At 36.2% G+C, this 17855-nt stretch overlaps 2 protein-coding genes across 3 annotated transcripts in view; one reads left to right on the top strand and one right to left on the bottom strand.

The window, feature by feature from the left end:
- Nucleotides 1-17855, top strand: part of MCPH1 (microcephalin 1) — a 123567-nt gene that overhangs the window by 24412 nt on the left and 81300 nt on the right. For both annotated transcript variants that reach the window (XM_087718980.1, XM_087718979.1), the window contains one exon: nucleotides 4527-4604. In XM_087718980.1, the coding sequence (XP_087575106.1) occupies nucleotides 4527-4604 (78 nt within the window). The remainder of the gene's footprint in view (nucleotides 1-4526; nucleotides 4605-17855) is intronic.
- The window catches only part of ANGPT2 (angiopoietin 2), a 51951-nt gene continuing 38864 nt past the window's right edge, over nucleotides 4769-17855 (bottom strand). The window contains exons 5-9 of the mRNA XM_087718981.1: nucleotides 17622-17752; nucleotides 14745-14846; nucleotides 13421-13587; nucleotides 11766-11896; nucleotides 4769-5737 (exon numbers count right to left, since the gene is read on the bottom strand). Of these exons, the coding sequence (XP_087575107.1) occupies nucleotides 5577-5737; nucleotides 11766-11896; nucleotides 13421-13587; nucleotides 14745-14846; nucleotides 17622-17752 (692 nt within the window). The 3' untranslated portion in view covers nucleotides 4769-5576. The remainder of the gene's footprint in view (nucleotides 5738-11765; nucleotides 11897-13420; nucleotides 13588-14744; nucleotides 14847-17621; nucleotides 17753-17855) is intronic.

Here is a 17855-nt window from a genome sequence, read left to right as displayed (position 1 = left end):
TATAAATTTAATAAGTAAGTAAGTAAGTAAGTAAGTAAGTAAGTAAGTAAGTAAGTAAGTAAGTAAGTAAGTAAGTAAGTAAATAAATAAATAAATAAATAAATAAATAAATAAATAAATATTTTTTCAGAAAAATAAGCATATAAATGCACATTTACCACCTTTAAAAAAAATAGAATATTTCCTATAAACCAGGAGTGTGAAATATTTTGGTCACGTTTCACATTCTGTGGATCAGTGGTGGGTTGCAGGCGGTACACCCCGGTACGGGCATACCGGAGCCTGCCCGGAGCACTGGGTATGGTGCTCCGGAGGGCCCACCTGCGTTCCTTACCTCTCTTTAAACTCTTCGGCGCTCACATGCATGGCGCATACAGCGCCTGTGTGACGCTCCGCCACGCGCATTCATCAGTTGTAACGGAATCCGGAACCCACCACTGCTGTGGATGGTGGAAAGCTTGCAAAGTGAATTTGACCACGTGAATACTTGTAGGTGGGACTGAGGCATTCAAATTCATATCCATGGACTCGCAAGATTGGAAAACTATCCTATAATTGTCATCAGTCATGGAGAGAAGAGGCTCCAAATATAGGAAAAATTTCCTGGTGCCAGCTCAGAACTTGAGATTGCAGGTTGCCCAGTGCTGTTTTCATAAAAATATTCTGAATGTTGGTAATTCATAAACAAGGTTAGAGAGAACCCTCTGCACTAGAATAATTTTGCAGTTAAAAGGCTAAAATCCAGATTTTTTTTTCTAAACAGATCCTTCAAGCTCTTCTGTTCTCCCCCTCTCAGGCCAAAGTATACTGGAGGTACAAGAAATATGAGGAAATAAGAAAACCTCTTTGACAAAAAATAAAGGCTGGCTTATCTTACATTTTCCTGGACCATATCTGTTCCTTGGATTATTAATGTACAAATAAAACGGAGGCTCCGAAACTGGCTACTAAAATGTACAACTGGATGCCTTCTTTGTTTATATTTTCAACTTGGTGCATGATCATTGAAAATCCCTCTTCTGACTGTAAAGAAAATGTATTTATTTATGAGATTTAGCCTTCCTGCTATTTCTACAAAATATCTACTGAAACAAGACAGTAACACAGGCACTCAAATTAATGATAAACTTGTATCCAAAGCATACACATCGATTTTCAAAGTAATAGAAGCAGAAGGTTGTAATATCTTTCCCAGACTGGGGAGGAATCAAGTGCAGCTGCAGAAACAGGAAGGCCTTTAACGCCAAGGGATTTGTCTCACAGATGGATCGTATTTTCTGTAATCATATTCAAAGAAATTATCTGCATTCAGATTCTTCTGAACCAGGATTGTAAATACAACTGGTCACACTGTCTGTCCGTTATTGTATGTCACATAATTTTTAAATTGCAACTTTTCTGTAGCTGATCTTTTATTTTTTTTAAGAGGTGGACTATATAGTGTGGTGTTTAACCTATTCAATGCTGCCTTGCCTATTTTATTTGTATTACCTGTAAACTGAGTATTTTTCTCACTAACAAGTTTCTTATTACTAATATCCATACTGACTTGGAATTTCTAAAGCAGTGTTTCTCAACCTTGGAGACTTGACGTCCTGTGGACTTCAACTCCCAGAATTCCCCAGCCAGCTGTGCTGGCTGGGGAATTCTGGGAGTTGAAGTCCACAGGACGTCAAGTCTCCAAGGTTGAGAAACACTGTTCTAAAGGGACATGATCCAATCACAAGATATAGAGCTGACAACATTTGAAATAAAAATGTGTAGTATTGGAGAAGTCATGCTATAAGATATTAGGGATCGTGACCCGTCAAAACCGCGTTCCACAAAAGCGCGGTCGACGAAATCGCTTATGTGACGTCATCACAGCGCGACGAAAAAGATCGAAAAATTGAAATAAAAATTAAATTACAGCAAGCCGATTCACATAAAGGTAAGCGTTAGGTTAAGGGTAAGGGTTAGGGTTAGGTTTAGAGCGTTAGCGTTACGTTTAGCGTTAGGTTAAGGGTTAGCGTTAGGTTTTTCGTTAGGTTAAGGGTTAGGTTAAGGGTTAGGTTTAGGGTTAGGTTTGGGGGGGTTAGGGTAAGGTTTTCGCTTTATTTTTACATATTTCGATCTTTTTCGTCGCGCTGTGATGACGTCACATACGCGCTTTCGTCGACCGCGATTTTGTCGTCCGCGGTTTTGTGGTGGAACCATTAGGGATGTAAGGGAGAAACTTAATTTCAAGTGGAATGGAGAGAGGTCCCAGAGATTTTGTGATAAAACCCAGGGGGAAAATGTATCTATTCCAATAAGTTATATATTTTCTATTAGAGCCAAGTTGAGAGGAAAAGCATATTGCCTTGTTTTTTTCCTGGCAGCTGGTCCCAAAATATGATGGAGGAAAGAATTTAAGAGAGGTTTTTTAAGTTATCTCTTAGAATTCTATTAAGATGTTATAAACACTTTGTCATCTGATATACTGCAGTTAAGGAATATGTATATAACTATGTCTGTGTGTGTGTTGCATTTGTGCTGATAAATAAATAAAGGGAGACTAGTATAGATCTATTTCAAGCTATTTAGCTCTCATCAGCTACCCATACCCTTACTGGAATTCAAACCTGGGCTGTATTACATATTGGCCTAGTGGCTAATACAGCTGCCTAATATGTAATACAGCCCAGGTTCGAATTCCAGTAAGGGTATGGCTAGCTGATGAGAGCTAAATAGCTTGAAATAGATCTATACTAGTCTCTCTTTATTTATTTATTTATCAGCACAAATACAACACAAATGTAACAAAGGCAACAGTAAAAATAATGGCTTTCTGTCGTGATGGTCTCTTGTGATGAGCCGATAGACAGAGAAAGGAAGCAGTAGGCTTCCTCCCATATTTGGGCATACCAAGAGTTGTGACACAATACATATATATATAAAACCACACCAAGATTATATGCAGAATATTTCAGTTTCTTATCCAATATTTAATGTTTCTGGGCCATTCATTCTAGTATGAATTGATGGGAAATATAAGGAGATTCAGCAAGTGTTTGACAATATTTTGCTTCTGATAATAAGAGTATTAAATATTTTTACAGGTGAAAAATATGAAAGAGGACACTCACCCTTTAAACTATATTTTTTAAAGAGGGGCTAGTAGAGGAAATGGCACATTTAAGTAGATAACCACAGAGGATGTCATTTTGTTCCTGTGGAAACAGTCATTGACTGGTTTTAAACTGCATTTCTTTTGATCTTTTGTTATAGTTTCTTTGTAATGTTCCTTCCGGGACTGGGCACATTAAATCACTGTTTTGAACCAGCTGTTGACCACTGATCAAATGATGAACAGCATTAATTGTTTCTCTTACTTTGCATATGTACAGTTTAGCACTGAGGAATGTATTTGGGAGTGGAGAATCTGGAACTTATTAAAAGAGATTCATACAAGAAATACTGTTCTTGATTGGATTGGATTTATTCAATTTGTATGCCGCCCTATCCCCAAGAGACTATTGAGATATATATCGTGTATTTCAACTGCTCTGTGAAGGAACTATTTTGTAGCAAATTAGCAATTTCCGGAACAAATTAATCTTAGGCCAAGCAGTTATAAATGTTAGCAACTGTCTAAAGAAATTGTGAGAAAAGTGGGCGGCACTTCAACCTATGCACTGAGAAATTTCTGGTTTCTATCAGATCTCCTCCCTAGATGTATCCATTATGATTAAAGACTTGGAAAGTCCTCTAATTCACTCATGAGGAATACTTTGGGGCAGATAGAGTGGGCTATATAAGAAAAAAACATTTGTATTCATAGTCTTGCCGTTGGATACATGTGGTTTTAATCAATTTCTCTGATGGCACGGGAACAGTAGTTTAATGCAGGTTGATTTACCAACTAGCAAGTTAAGATTTTCAGTTCCCTCAAATATTTCCTGTTCATCTAGTCAAAACTGTCAAATAAACTTGATGTTCTGTTTCACAACCCTCAGGCCAAGTTCATGATCTGATCCTATATTTTCTAAAAGCTGCTGTTTTATTGATTGAATTCTGCTCCGAGACGAATAGATTTGCTGCTGCAGGAAATTTTAACAAAGAAGAAGAAAATTAACAACTTCAGATGGTTCAAACATCATTGGGGCTGCACTTCCTTGAAAAGACATTTCCTTGTTTCTTTATGCAGCAAATTTGCTTCCAAAAAGCTTTGTGATTAAGTGTGATTAAGGTCTGTTGACTGAACCAAGCATATAAATATATTCAAATTCCCTACACTATTGATTATGTCCTTAAACATCTGTTTTAAGGCCGAGCTTTGTCCACAAACTTAGAAGCCTGTTTCTATTATGGGCTAAACTTCTGACAAGGTTTCAATAAAGCAAAATAGGCTGTATACAGTGTACAGCTAAATCATAGTTATCTGGGCTGTATGAAACAGAGCTTGAATATGCTAACTATTCAACTGTTAATGATCTTCCTACTACTGGCTACTTTACACAATTCAAATAGAACTATTAATTCTCAATGGTTCCATCACTTCCTAGGTTTTGTGGTCTCTGGAATATGGCTATTGGATTTCTGAAGAGCCATTTGAATTGTCAGTGGATTTCCCTGCAGCTCCTGTAAGTAACATTTTGCTTTTTAATTTATCATAGAATATGAAAATGATTTGATTGTCATATAAGCAATGGAGAAAGTTCACAGGGAATGGTATATCAACTAATCCCAAATCAATGTTCCTCAAGAGTTATTCAAACTTTTAATTATCGGTTTCCCTTTAAGTTAGAGTAAATAGAAGCAGATCTTTTAAACTGTCCAAAATACTCAGAAATTATAATTAAGAAGTATTATTTTAACAGAGAACAAGAAGAAAGAACAACAGTCCAATATTCTTATACATTATACTGAGTTCACATGTAGAGTTTTATAAATTGCAATTGTATAGAATACCTATACAAAATATCTGATATGCCAGGTATAAAAATAGTGGTCTGTTATATACTCAGTATTGGATTTTAAAGAAAAGACAGTAAAATATAGAAATATTTTTATACAGTCTTATTAAATATACTATGTGCTACCAAATATCCTTGAATATCTGACTACTAAAGGCAATGATCTGGATATAGATATTAATTACAAAATATTTACATAATTACAAGGAACAGCATGAATAATAAGATACAATATAGTTTACAAAGCAGTGCTCTTTTTAAAATAGCAATTGATAATTCAATTGTAAGATATAAAGTAATGTTTAAGACTGGAGAAATTCTAGATAATCTAGATACAGTATATTTCACAGTTCCAGTTATGCACCCACTTCATAAATGTTCATGGAAACAAAGTTCTTGAGGTCCTGCAGAATCCTTCTAACGTTCTTATTTCAAAATCTTTATTGCTTTATTTCTTCTTACATGACTGAACTGTGATGAAATTCAAAAAATGCTGAAATCAGGAGTAGAAGCATTGATTCCTATAGGATGCATATGCAAGTTGTTCAGGCAGAAAAATTGCTCGTAGTTTATCCATATTGTCAGAGTATATTAAAATTATGTCAACATAATTTTCCAACATCAAAGTGTAGATTTTTTTTAGAAATCTGTTGGGCGGATCATCATAGTTGTGGCCTTTAGAGAATAGCCTGCTCCTTTCCAGTAGTACCATTTAATCCCTTTAAATTTGTTTGTGTTCTGTCGCAGTGGGTAGTATAGGCCATTTAGATTGGAGGGCCCGCATGCGTCAAACCACCATCCTGTGGTATAAAAATAAAAGGAAATGGGAAAGAGAAACAGATCCACATATTTATATTTTGTAAACTAGACATACAATTTCATTTCTAAAACAATTAATTAGAATATTCACACATAGTTGACATCTTTTCCATATTTCCATCTCATCTTCAACTTCCAATTGCTAATTCAGAGCACCCTTCCGACAGTAACCATTTTAAAGGGCTAACATAAAAAGCCTCGTGAAAGAGGCAACGTAAAACCAGTGTTTGGTATTATAGAAGCCACCTTGATCCTTGCTTATCTCTTATGCCTCAAATGAGCTACATTGTATGGTGATCGACGGTAAGCACTCAGCTGATTAAGCAGAGTGAATATTTATAGGCCTCCAAAATTGAACATTCTTTAAAACGGGTGTAAAACGCAATTTCATTGAGGGCTGCATCAGGGTTGTGTGTGACCTCGGGGGGGGGGGGCGGGGAGAGTGGGATGGCCAGGGTGAGCATGGCCAGTTTGATGTCATTTATGTCAGGGACGCCTGTGGTGGTTTGCCAGAGAAAGCGGGCTCCCGAGCTCCATGTTCGGCTTCAACGGCCTCCTGCAACCCTCTGCCAGCGAAAACAGAGCTTAGGAGGACCTTCATGTGGCCCTCACGAGCTCCCATTTTTGCTGGCGGAGGCCCCGTGAGCCAGATCTAAGCACTCCATGAGCCAGGCGGGGCTTGAGTTTGACAACCCTGCTTTAAATCATAATATGTCTATAATATTTCCCGGGGACTTCCAGGGAAGCAATGGCACACTTAAAAACTCTCTGCGGGACTGAAACCAATAACTGCAGTACAGCGAAGAGCCAGTGGATGGATTGCTATTTGAAATTCCCCTCTGGAGCAAGGAGAGGACTAGGATTGCCTACACGTGATCCATACAATGGCTCTTCATGAGGAAATTGTAAGACAGCAAATCTTTGATCAGTTTTAGAGCTTTGGGAGCTGAAAGAAAGTCATATCTGTCCAAAGCACAGAGCCTTCAAAAGGACAGTGGGTTTGCATATCTTCTTTCCTAATCATTTTTCAGAATTGCTTGTTAATGCATTGTTTTGATACGAAGAATCCTCAGAAAGGCAAGTTTCATTACACCAGGTGAGCCTTCTCCTAAACTTGTTGACAAGAGTTTCATGCGTGGATTTTTAAAAAAAATATCTTATTTTTGAATAAACAGCAAAAGGGTGATTAAAACATTGATTTCAGAAAGTTCTAAATGAATGAAGGGGAAATATTTTGAAACTAATTGTAAGAAAGCATCCCATTAGAAATTGTTGCTTAGAGACAGATTGGTCTACCAGGCTAGAAACTGAGAGATTGAGTTCTTGTCCCACTTTAGTCTTGAAAAGTTATCCAACTGGGTAACTTTGGGCCAGTCACTCTCTCTCAGCCCAGCTCATTTCACAGGGTTATTGTTATGAGGAAAAGAGAAGAAGGGAGGGGTGTTATGTTCTGTGTATTCACTGCCTTAAATTACTTATAAAGTAATGAAGGTAAGATAAAAATCTAATAAATAATAAATTTTAAAAAAATGGTAAGAGGGATTTTGAAGGTTGGACACTAGAGGGAGCCAGAAAGAACTAAAACTATAATTAAAGGAAAAGGGACACATTAATTTAGAATGAAGCAAAAAATATCTGATCTTAAAAGAATTCAAGGATATTTGGGAACAATGCAATCACAAATTACTCTTAAAATTGTGTGCCGTTATAAAAATGGATTCAGAAATAATATAGAAGAGGAACAGATTTTACTGGATAAAACAAACTAGGACTAATTCAAATGTTCTGAAAGTGGATCTTAAAATGACAGACTGCAAGAATGACACAAAAAATGTTACACTGGATTTACAAATGAAATTATACAAATGATATGTTAATAATGAAAGGGGACAGAACATTATTAATCAGAATGGCATGGAAAACTTTCTTATTTTGGATTTACAAAAGATATATATTAAACCTATAGAGGAGTTTCTATCAGGCAAAATGGTACAAAGTTGACTTTTAGGATACTAAAGGGACTAAATATCAAGAGTCTTTAAAGGAGATGGAATGAATACAAAATTGATTTATTTGATTAAGGTTAAAAACATGTTGCTTCTGATAGTTGTTGGTGGACTTTTCTTTACTATAACTGAATGATAAAGCTTTAAAGATTTCTTTATATATAAGGTAAGATATGGGAAGAAGAGACTTTTTAGTTCATTGATAACTTATAAAATAAAGGAACATAAAACTACTTTATTTGGTTAAGATTAAAATATATGTGTTGTATTCCTGGTAACTCTTAATGGACTTTTACTGATTTGGGTTGACTAACAAGGCTTTATAATGTATTTTGAGATAAGAGATGAGATATGGGGAAAAAGATATTGTGTAGAATTATCAGGGAAAGCAATAACTCACAGAAATTGATGGTACTTGCTTTGATGAAAAGGGAAATTGTTTTTGTATGATTTTTTTCTTTATTTTTTTTCTACACACTTTTTATTTATTTTTGCTTTTTATATTTTTCTTAGTTTGTATTGTTTTTTTTTCTTTGTAAACTTTAATAAAAATATTATGAAAAATAATATACTGTATTTTTGGACTTTAAGACGCATCGGAGTATAAGACGCACCAAGGTTTTGAAGAGGCAATTGTTTTTTTTAAAAAAAGTAGGTAGGTAGATAGAGGGATAGAGAGGGAGAGAAAGAAAGAGAAATACAGTAGGTAGATAGAGGAGGTAGGTAGGTAGGTAGATAAAGGAATAGAGAGAGAGAAAAATAGAGATAGATAGATAGATAGATAGATAGATAGATAGATAGATAGATAGATAGATAGATAGATAGATAGATAGATAGAGAAATACAGTAGGCAGGGAGAGAGAGTGTGTAGGTAGGTAGAGGGATAGAGAGAGAGAGAGAAATACAGTAGATAGGTAGGGAGAGAAAGAGTAGATAGGTAGGTAGAGGGATATATATAGAGAGAAATACAGTAGGGAGGGAAGGAGAGAGTGTGGGGAGGGAGGGAGAGGGATAGAGAGAGAAATAGAAAGCGAGAAATACCATAGATAGGTAGGGAGAGAGAGTAGGTAGATAGAGGGATATATATAGATAGAGAAATACAGTAGGTAGGGAGAGAGAGTGTGTAGGTAGGTAGGTAGAGGGATAGAGAGAGAGAAATAGAGAGAGAGAGAGAAATACAGTAGATAAGTAGGGAGAGAGAGAGTAGGTAGGTAGGTAGGTAGAGGAATATATAGAGAGAGAAATACAGTAGGGAGGGAGAGAGTATGGGGAGGGAGGGAGAGGGATATATAGAGAGAAATAGAAAGCGAGAAATACCATAGATAGGTAGGGAGAGAGAATAGGTAGGCAGGTAGGTAGATGTTTCCAGGTGTATTTATCCATGTGCTGGAGAAATTGCTGACAAACCTTAAGACTTCGTTTCTGCTGGCACAGCACTTGATCAATGTAATTCCCATCGGGGGGGGGGATTTTTGCACTCTACAAACCTCCAAAAAATTGTGGTTTTTCATGAAAACAGGCCCAATATTTTTTTCAGATAAAAGGCATGAATAGCCTTGTGGGGGCTTGCAGAGTGCTCCTGGGAGGGGGGCAAAAACGAGCAAAAAACGGTCCATTTTTTTCAAAAAAATGGCTTGTTTTTTTGTCAAAAAAATTTCATGCATAGCCTGATGAAGGCTTATAAAGTGCTGCTGGGGGCTGAGGGGGCAAAAAACGGCCCATTTTATGCTCATTTCTGCCCTCCCCAGGACCTCTCTGAAAGCCTTCCTAAGGCTATGCACGGCCATTTTGGTGAAGGAGTGTGGCTTCGGGAGGCAAAAAATGCTGTATTCGATGTATAAGACCCACCCAGATTTTCAGCCTCTTTTTTGAGGAAAAAAGGTGCGTCTTATACTTCAAAAAATACAGTATGAGTTCAAATTAAATCTGCAGTGATACCATCTGTTGTCTAAATCTCAGAAAGAATTCTATGAAAATCATCAAGATAAATAAATTATCACTAGCGGTAGTTTCTTTCTTTTATGAAGATATATATTAATTTAACTTTTTTAAGATGCTTACAGTATAATAAAATGTTTTTAAAAATCCAAAAGGCAAAGAAAAGAAGAAAAAAAGACTGGTCAAAAATCACTCAGCTGGCTTTGTGCCTAAGGCAGTACTAGAACTCATTGATTCTCCCAGCTTCTAGTCTAGTATTTTAATGACTATACCAAACTGTAGAGTTGATTTTCATGTAATAGTACTAACCTAACACAAAAAAATCCGCATTAACAATTATCAAAAGAAAAAAATGCTCTGTCATATTAGAATTATAGTCTGTTTATTATTGCTATCCATAATAGCACCCTCTCCAGTTTTATAAATATAGCTTAGTTCAGAGGTTCCCAATCTTGGCAATCTTAAGATGTGTGGACTTCAACTCCCAAATTTCACCAGCCAGCATGGGAATTCTACATGTTGAAGTCCATGCATCTTAAAGTTGTTACGACTGTGAACCCTTGGCTTAGTTCCTTGTAAAAAAATATAAAATGCAATCTTCTTGATTAGATCAAATGCCTGTTTAGCCCACCATCCCCAATCACCCAAATTGCTATGGAAAATACAGCCACCTATTTCTTCTTTATTTTAGTTTTGAACAATTCATATGCTACCCACTTCCAAATTATTCTGTACACTCACAGCACAAATATACAAACATTAAAAATCATGTGTGTAATTTGTTAAAAGAAAAAAAACAAAACACCCAAACTACAAATTTGAATGCATAGATCGCTCTTCAGTATCCTTGTAAACTAAAATAAGGGGGCTTCCCTCAATTCCAGCAGAACCTGTTCCAAAAGATTTAACTGAACAATTATTCAGAGAAATGCTGGTATGAATCTTAGAAGTACTACTCTGTTTCCCTGAAAATAAGACCTCCCTGGATAATAGGCCCAATCGGGTTTTTCAGCACATGCGCTCAAATAAGTCCTCCCCCTAAAATAAGCCCTCTCCGAAAATATTGCAACGCAGCAGCAGCCATGAGGTGACTATGCTCGCTGTCTCCTGCACCTCAAAAATAATAAGACCTCCCCTAAAATAAGGCCAAGCGCTTATTTCAGGGGCCAAAAGAAAATAAGACCCTGTCTTATTTTTGGGGAAACGCAGTAGTTACCCATCAGTTAAATACATTAGGCTCTAACTCTTTAATAGAAATACTGTGGAGTAAATATGAGTAGAGAGGATCATAAAACATCTGTACTTTTCCCAGATTATATTGTTGCCCTCACTTTTTCCAAGCAAATCAGTTTAATTTTTCATTGCATTTCATTCAGTTGCTGATGTTGATGTGAAACCTTTGTGGGGTTTCATGGATCTCATTAAAGACAGTCATGTGGAAGGTAACGCAGGGAGCCAGGACCAGTGTGCTAATTCTGAGATCTCATTAAATTCTCACCAATTTCCTGAGTCATTTCTCAATATCTTAGATGACATTCTCGTGGTATCGTGCTGTGATTTAGTCTTGCATTGGTGCAAAAGAGTGAGCACTGATGAGACTATGCTTGCCTCTTCCTTTATCCTTTCAGATTTTCTCTACTGCTCCAGAGTAGATATTGAAAAATGACTTTTTCAATTATAATGTTTTGAGCTGGTCTAAACATAAAGTCTCCTTCTGGTGGAGCGCGACTCCTGATATCTTCACAGCCATGTCTGTGTAGTTTTCTATGCCTAGTACAGAAGATTTTTGTCACTGCATCTGGGAAGTCTTTCAGCTTCCCAATCTAGACTGAAGTGCTGGTAGTTTCCCATCCAAGTACTAACCATGCCCTATACTGCAACTTGCTAATATAGTATCCTGATAGATTTGCCTTAGTTTACTTACACAAGTCATTCTGATCTTTCCATTTTATTATAACAGCTGGCACGGCCAAATGTATCTGCTTTTTACTTTATGGATAAACAAAGTGCCAACAGAAATAGAAAAGTGTGAGAATAGGAAGAGAAGAGAAAACGCCGCTCTTACCTCCTGTTAACATTTGTGAACATTTGCAGATGCATTTGTCGTTGTCTACATCCTTTGTGCTAAACCCATTTCCTGGTTGACTGATGCTGCTTATTTTGCCGGCTGTACCCGTAAGCCCTTTAAGGTTGATTCTGTGTAGACAAGCGAAATGGGAAACAAATTATTAGCAAGCTTAAAGTGGCTGCGCTGGCTTTTCTGTAGAGAGGAAATATTTTCCAAGAAGTATCCTGTTCCCTTCTCTGGTTAACAATCTACGGTTTGCCTTTCGGAGAGTATGCCAGGGACTTTTTGTCAACAGCATATGTTATTGTGGAAAAAAAAAAAGATTAATATATTTGTTGAACTAGCTTTAAAATAGCAACAATAATAACTAGAGGTAATAAATCTTAAATCAGTTGTTTATGGAAGTCTGTATTTAAAAGGTGATATATATACTGTACAGGAAAACACTTTGAAATCTATACATGAGAAATTACTGATAAAGACTTTTATAATTGATTTTACTTTGTTCCTCTTATACATATCGTATCAATCCTTTATCATTTTGGAATTCATACAAAAGGGAGAGCAGAGAAGAGTGGATCAAATCAGTGACCTATATTTCTTTGGTTATTTATTTATTTTTTATTAAATTCATTTGCCATCCACTTTGCCACAAAGCAACTTTCAGTTAGGACCACTAAGGTTTACGATACATGGGAGAATGGGGAAGACTTTACATATGAAAATGGGGAAGTTTGTACAAGTAGAGTGAAGAGGTTAAGGTGGTGGATGAGGAGCAGGGAGATTTGGTTACCTTTTAGAAGGAAGTGTATTTGCATGTGTATGTGTAGAAATTATTGTTAATATTATAAAGCAGTGTTTCTCAACCTTGGCAACTTGAAGATGTCCGGACTTCAACTCCCAGAATTCCCCAGCCAGCAAATGCTGGCTGGGGAATTCTGGAAGTTGAAGTCCGGACATCTTCAAGTTGCCAAGGTTGAGAAACACTGTTATAAAGGTTTGGAATAATAAGCTATTTTGCAAAGATTGCCTTCATGAACATAAGCTCTGTTATACAACTCAGCTATTTCCAGACGAGGAAATAGTTAGGTTGCAGTAAAACTGATTTTTAATTTTGCTTCTTAGTCATAAAGCTCATTTAGTGATATCTGGTAGCTATATTCCTGTTTTCAGTCATCTCTTCCTGGAAGAGTTAATTTAATATGAAAATATACAAAATATATAAGAGTTAATTTAATATGAAAATATACAAGAATTGCTGATATAATTATTTTGTGATAAGTGGAGTTTGTAGCACACTTACTAACATTATCATAATACTCTAAATCCCTTGTTGATACAAATGCAAAGGTAAGTTTTTTAAAGGACTTTTCAAAATATTGATTGCTGGTGGTTTTGTTTGGAAAATTCTGTACCAGTGACCAAGGACAGGTAAAATGACAACTGTCTCCTTCAACTTTTCTTAAAACAAATAATCATGCCAAGCTCTTGAGTAGAGGACTGGTATACAGGATAGGTGTGTTTACACATTTTCCACAAAACAGATCACCCTCATTCTATGCATAACACATGTATAGCATGCAAATGGCATTAATGTAATTACTAAGTAATACCATAAAAGAGCAACTCTGCACTTGTTTGTGTTAACTTACCTGTATTTTAGTTCTTCACCTGCTAAGGAAAAATGCTCGTATAAAGAATATGCCTCATTTCCTTCCCAGTCTTTCAACTGTATTCTCAGAACATACTGCTTCTGGTTGGTTAGCTGAGCAACCAATTCATTTCCTAGCCAGTATTCTCCAGAGGGGTTCCCAAATCCCTGTAATCCAAATTAGATATTTAAATATATTGTTTTGTTTCATTCTGATGTCAGCACTTCAAAAAAATAATAAGTCATCTGAATTGAGTCAAACCCTCTGAATTTCTCCATTTGGGAAAGTGAAGTTGTTCAAACACACATTTAGAGATGGGAGAACCAAGTGGAACCATTAATTGTTTCGCTCTCGAGAAAATTGATATTAAAAAGGTTATACTTATTTTTAAATGACTGTAAATTAAACATGATTGTGTTAATAGACAATCTATGTACAACAGATGAAATGTTTCATTTTTTTCCCTTAAAAAAATTATTTTTTATTCTAGTCTATGTTTCATTTTACAGCACAGTTGCCTCATGTATTTTCCTCCATAGGCAGAAAATAGTAGTCAAGTTTTAGTGAGATAAAATAGTAAGTAGGAAGGAGACGGTTGAAGTGATTCTTGGGATTCCTCCGATTTTGTTACTGCAAAGTTTTAAGCTATGTCATCAGATGGCATTGCTTGAGACAATACGTCTTGACAAAAGATTTATTAGTAGCTGTTAACAATCAGGTGGTAGTACTCAAGTCCAGTAACAAGGAAAACACAGGGCATGGGTAGATATAATTCAGCTACGTTTATCCAAGTTGGTAGAAGCAAGAGGGGAAATTAGGCCTTTATTCATTTTTTTTTAATAAAAGCAGTTCAATGGAGACAGCCGAGGAAGAGAGAAAAGAAATACTGAAAATATCAGTGTATGAATTTGTTAGCATGGATGGGTCCTCTACAAATCTGAAAGGGGAATACTATCTGTTGTGCATTGGTAGTGTAGCCCTTTATTTACATATTTTTAAAACACATACACATATTTGTAAATGAATGAAGATACTGTAAAAGGCTGCATTGTGACCGCATTCAAGAAACCCTATCCCTGGATAAATGATAGAATTTTGAGATGCCCAGTCTAGAATATTTGAATGCAATATTTATCTGCATGGCCTAACAAGCAAAAGGCTTAACTTTCTGGCTTCTTTAGTAAAAAAAAAAAAAGTTCTTGGATGTAAATGCTGGGGGAAAAATTAAAACTGTAACTTGAACAGAGTGAGACTATGTCACTTAGACCACCAAGGAGATATATATTCAGATATATAATCAAAAGCTTATCACATTGCTTCTTACCGTTTTATATTCTGCCCACGTTCGGTCAAAATCTACATTGCCATCTAAGCGTCGCTGAATAATTGTCCAGCCTCCTCCCGCCGTCTCCATATCACAATATGTCTGTCAGGAGACATAGATATAGAAAATTGTTACTCACTTAATTGATTTTTATCCAAGTTAAAAAAATTAACAAAACTATGCCTATTTATGGGAGGGGAAATTTGCTTACTCGTTTTTTTTTACTTCCCATGTGATATAAAAATACAATTTCCATAATCATGTTATACTTGAGTGTTATGCCTTGTGCAGAGAAACAGAACTGACAGTATAAGTATCGCAATGAACTCCATCAGTTCTTGCATGCAAACAAGCAGTCAGCTCTCCCTTTGTGTTCAGTTTAAACAGTACTAGGAAACTTTGTCAGGACCTGTAGTGTTATGTCTGTTTATATGAGCACATATAATGAAAACATGTTCCTGAAGTGATGTGAATGCTGTCTAGCTCTCCATCAAGCAGATCCTGTATTTTGCTGCCAGTTTTGATTCTCCAAACACTTCTGTTTTTGAAATAATAGAAAAAACATTTCTGTTTTTGTTTTTGAAACCTCTTGTTGTTCTTCCTTTGGGGGAATGTCTACCAGGCGTAATCTGTAGAATTAAGCTTTCCATTAGTAATATAATGGCATATAAACCATGCTATCTTTAGAAATCCATTTCTCGCTTCTGGGCTTTGTGTTCGAGGTGAAAAAAACGAAACTTTGATTCGGGTTTTGCTGATAACTTTGTTGATAGAGAAATAGTGAGTATATATTATTACGTAAAAGTAGAAAAAACTTTGTGGTTTGTATGTTATTACTTATTCTGCTATGCCAAAGAGTCAGAAGTCAATGCTTTTTCTTTTTCTCTATACTTTTTCCTCCTCCCTTTTTCCTCCTTTGTTTTCCTATTTTTGTTTTTTTAAATTTTTGTGTTTTATATTTTGATAAGCTAATAAAAATTTGTGACCAAAAAAAGAGAAATACATTGCTAATTCTAACAAGATATTTAAGGAATTACATTTAATAAGGCTTTTTGGTTAGGGTTGAATTGTTTGAATATTAAAAGACCTGATTAGCAGTTGAAAAGTGCAAGAGAGTCTCCTCCTTTTACACAACATTCACAGCTATACCAAACTTTGCAGGTGTGCAAAGCCTGTCATCATACTCAAAAAGACTCTAGGCTGTAATTGCTGTCGAAAGGTTTTTCAACAAAGTACTGGGTGAAGGGTCTGAACATTTATGCCAATATGATATTTCATTTTTTTTTCCTTTTTAATAAATTTACAGACATTTCTAAAATTCTGTTTTCATTTCATCATGGGGTATTGAGTGTAGACTGAGAGGAAAAAAAATGAGTTTCAACAACTTTAGAATCAGTCTGTAAGCATAATAAAATTTACAAAAGTGAAGGGGGTCTGAATACTTTCTGAATGCACTGCAAATGTGGTCCATTATAACAATAGCAGTAGACTTATTTACCGCTTCATAGGGCTTTCAGCCCTCTCTAAGCGGTTTACAGAGAGTCAGCATATTGCCCCCAACAATCTGGGTCCTCATTTTACCCACCTCGGAAGGATGGAAGGCTGAGTCAACCCTGAGCCGGTGAGATTTGAATCGCTGACCTGCTGATCTAGCAGTAGCCTGCAGTGCTGCTTTTAACCACTGCGCCACCTTGGCTCTTCTCTACATTCTCTAACAGAATGTGGGTGGGTGGGTGTCCAATTGGATTTTGAACACCTTTCAACAGTAATCCTCCACCCCACAGAGCTAAAAGTTTCTGCATCTTGAGGTATTTGTGAAAGGCATACAGGCCAACCATTTCAAGAACAAACTCACGTTGCACCATTTATACGTCTTTGTGAGTTTCATACAAAAAAGACAAGGGATTTAGCCATTATTTTGTAATGCAAGAACTAGGGAAAGCAAGATGATGTTAACAACATCACAGTAGTATATCTTCAACAAGAAAGCACTCATGTCAGCCTTGCATTGCGCTTCCTAATGAAAGCTTGCAGGGGGAAGAAAACAAGATTAGCAACGTTCATTGTGCTGCGGTGTTTATAAGTCCCTCGAGAGGCCAGAGTGTGCATTAACAGGAAAAGATCAAAACATAAACAGCTTGAAGTCTGGCAAATAAAAGGCAATTTTGTTTCTCTGCCCAAAATAAAATGTAAAGCAACATCAATAGCACCGTAAATCCCGGTCTTACAAAAAGGCTATCAATATTTTCCCTAAAAAGGTAATGACAGTAATTCTGGCGTTATGGTGGGCAGAATGAAATCCCCCTAGGACTGTTTCTGCAGAGCTTCAGGTTTCCGGGAGTAGTACGTGGGACTCCAGGCAAGTTGCATCAAAATTAATGAAGGCTAAGTGGTAATAGTGTTTGATGGATTACACTCCTAAGGCTGGGATAATCCATTAAACTCCTGCAAATAAAGAGGGCGATGGCAGTCTAAACACTGAAATCATTCTATTTCATGTAGCAGGTCTGGGAATAAAAATTGTCCCATCAATCATCCTGCCTAATTGTTGGCCTAACATTGACCTCACTTTGAAACAGTTTTTTTTTAATATATATATAGGAGTATAGTGCTAATATAAAAACCCAGTTATACTTTGAAATGCATATGGTTGACATATTCTACTATATGCTAAAGATAGCATCTCTGATCAGAACTGGATTTAAGATAATACTTTCAATATGTTCTGTTTACCTGAAAGTAAGATTCTCCTTTTTCTAACCTTGAAAACTGAGCAATTAAGTGTTTTAACTTATACAACTTCTAACTTGTACAAAAATGTTTCTGATACTGAAAGAGTTTCCCATTCTGATTAATATAGCCGAGAGAGTGTAATACCTTTTTTTCTTCTCCTGTGTTCGATATAAGTAAGGTGTAAATACCACTTGCTGTAAACCCCATTTTGAAAGCTTCTGAGCAGTCTTTGAAACTGATCTGTTCTTTTGCAGGGACCAAGGCATTCTTGGATGCTAAAAAGCAAAACGCAAAAACACATTAAGAAAGCTTTTATAAAAAAAAATCTCTTAAATTCAGTTGCAATCTATATACTATTTTCTCCACCTGCCCCATCTC

The sequence above is a fragment of the Thamnophis sirtalis genome, unplaced genomic scaffold (assembly GCF_051295495.1).
Source record: "Thamnophis sirtalis isolate CommonGarterSnake01/CBP01778 unplaced genomic scaffold, rThaSir2_p1.2 scaffold_6, whole genome shotgun sequence".
In the NCBI taxonomy this organism is placed as follows: Eukaryota; Metazoa; Chordata; class Lepidosauria; order Squamata; family Natricidae; genus Thamnophis; species Thamnophis sirtalis.
The sequence above is the reverse complement of the archived record's forward strand: the minus strand, read 5'-3'. Positions and strand labels throughout refer to the sequence as shown.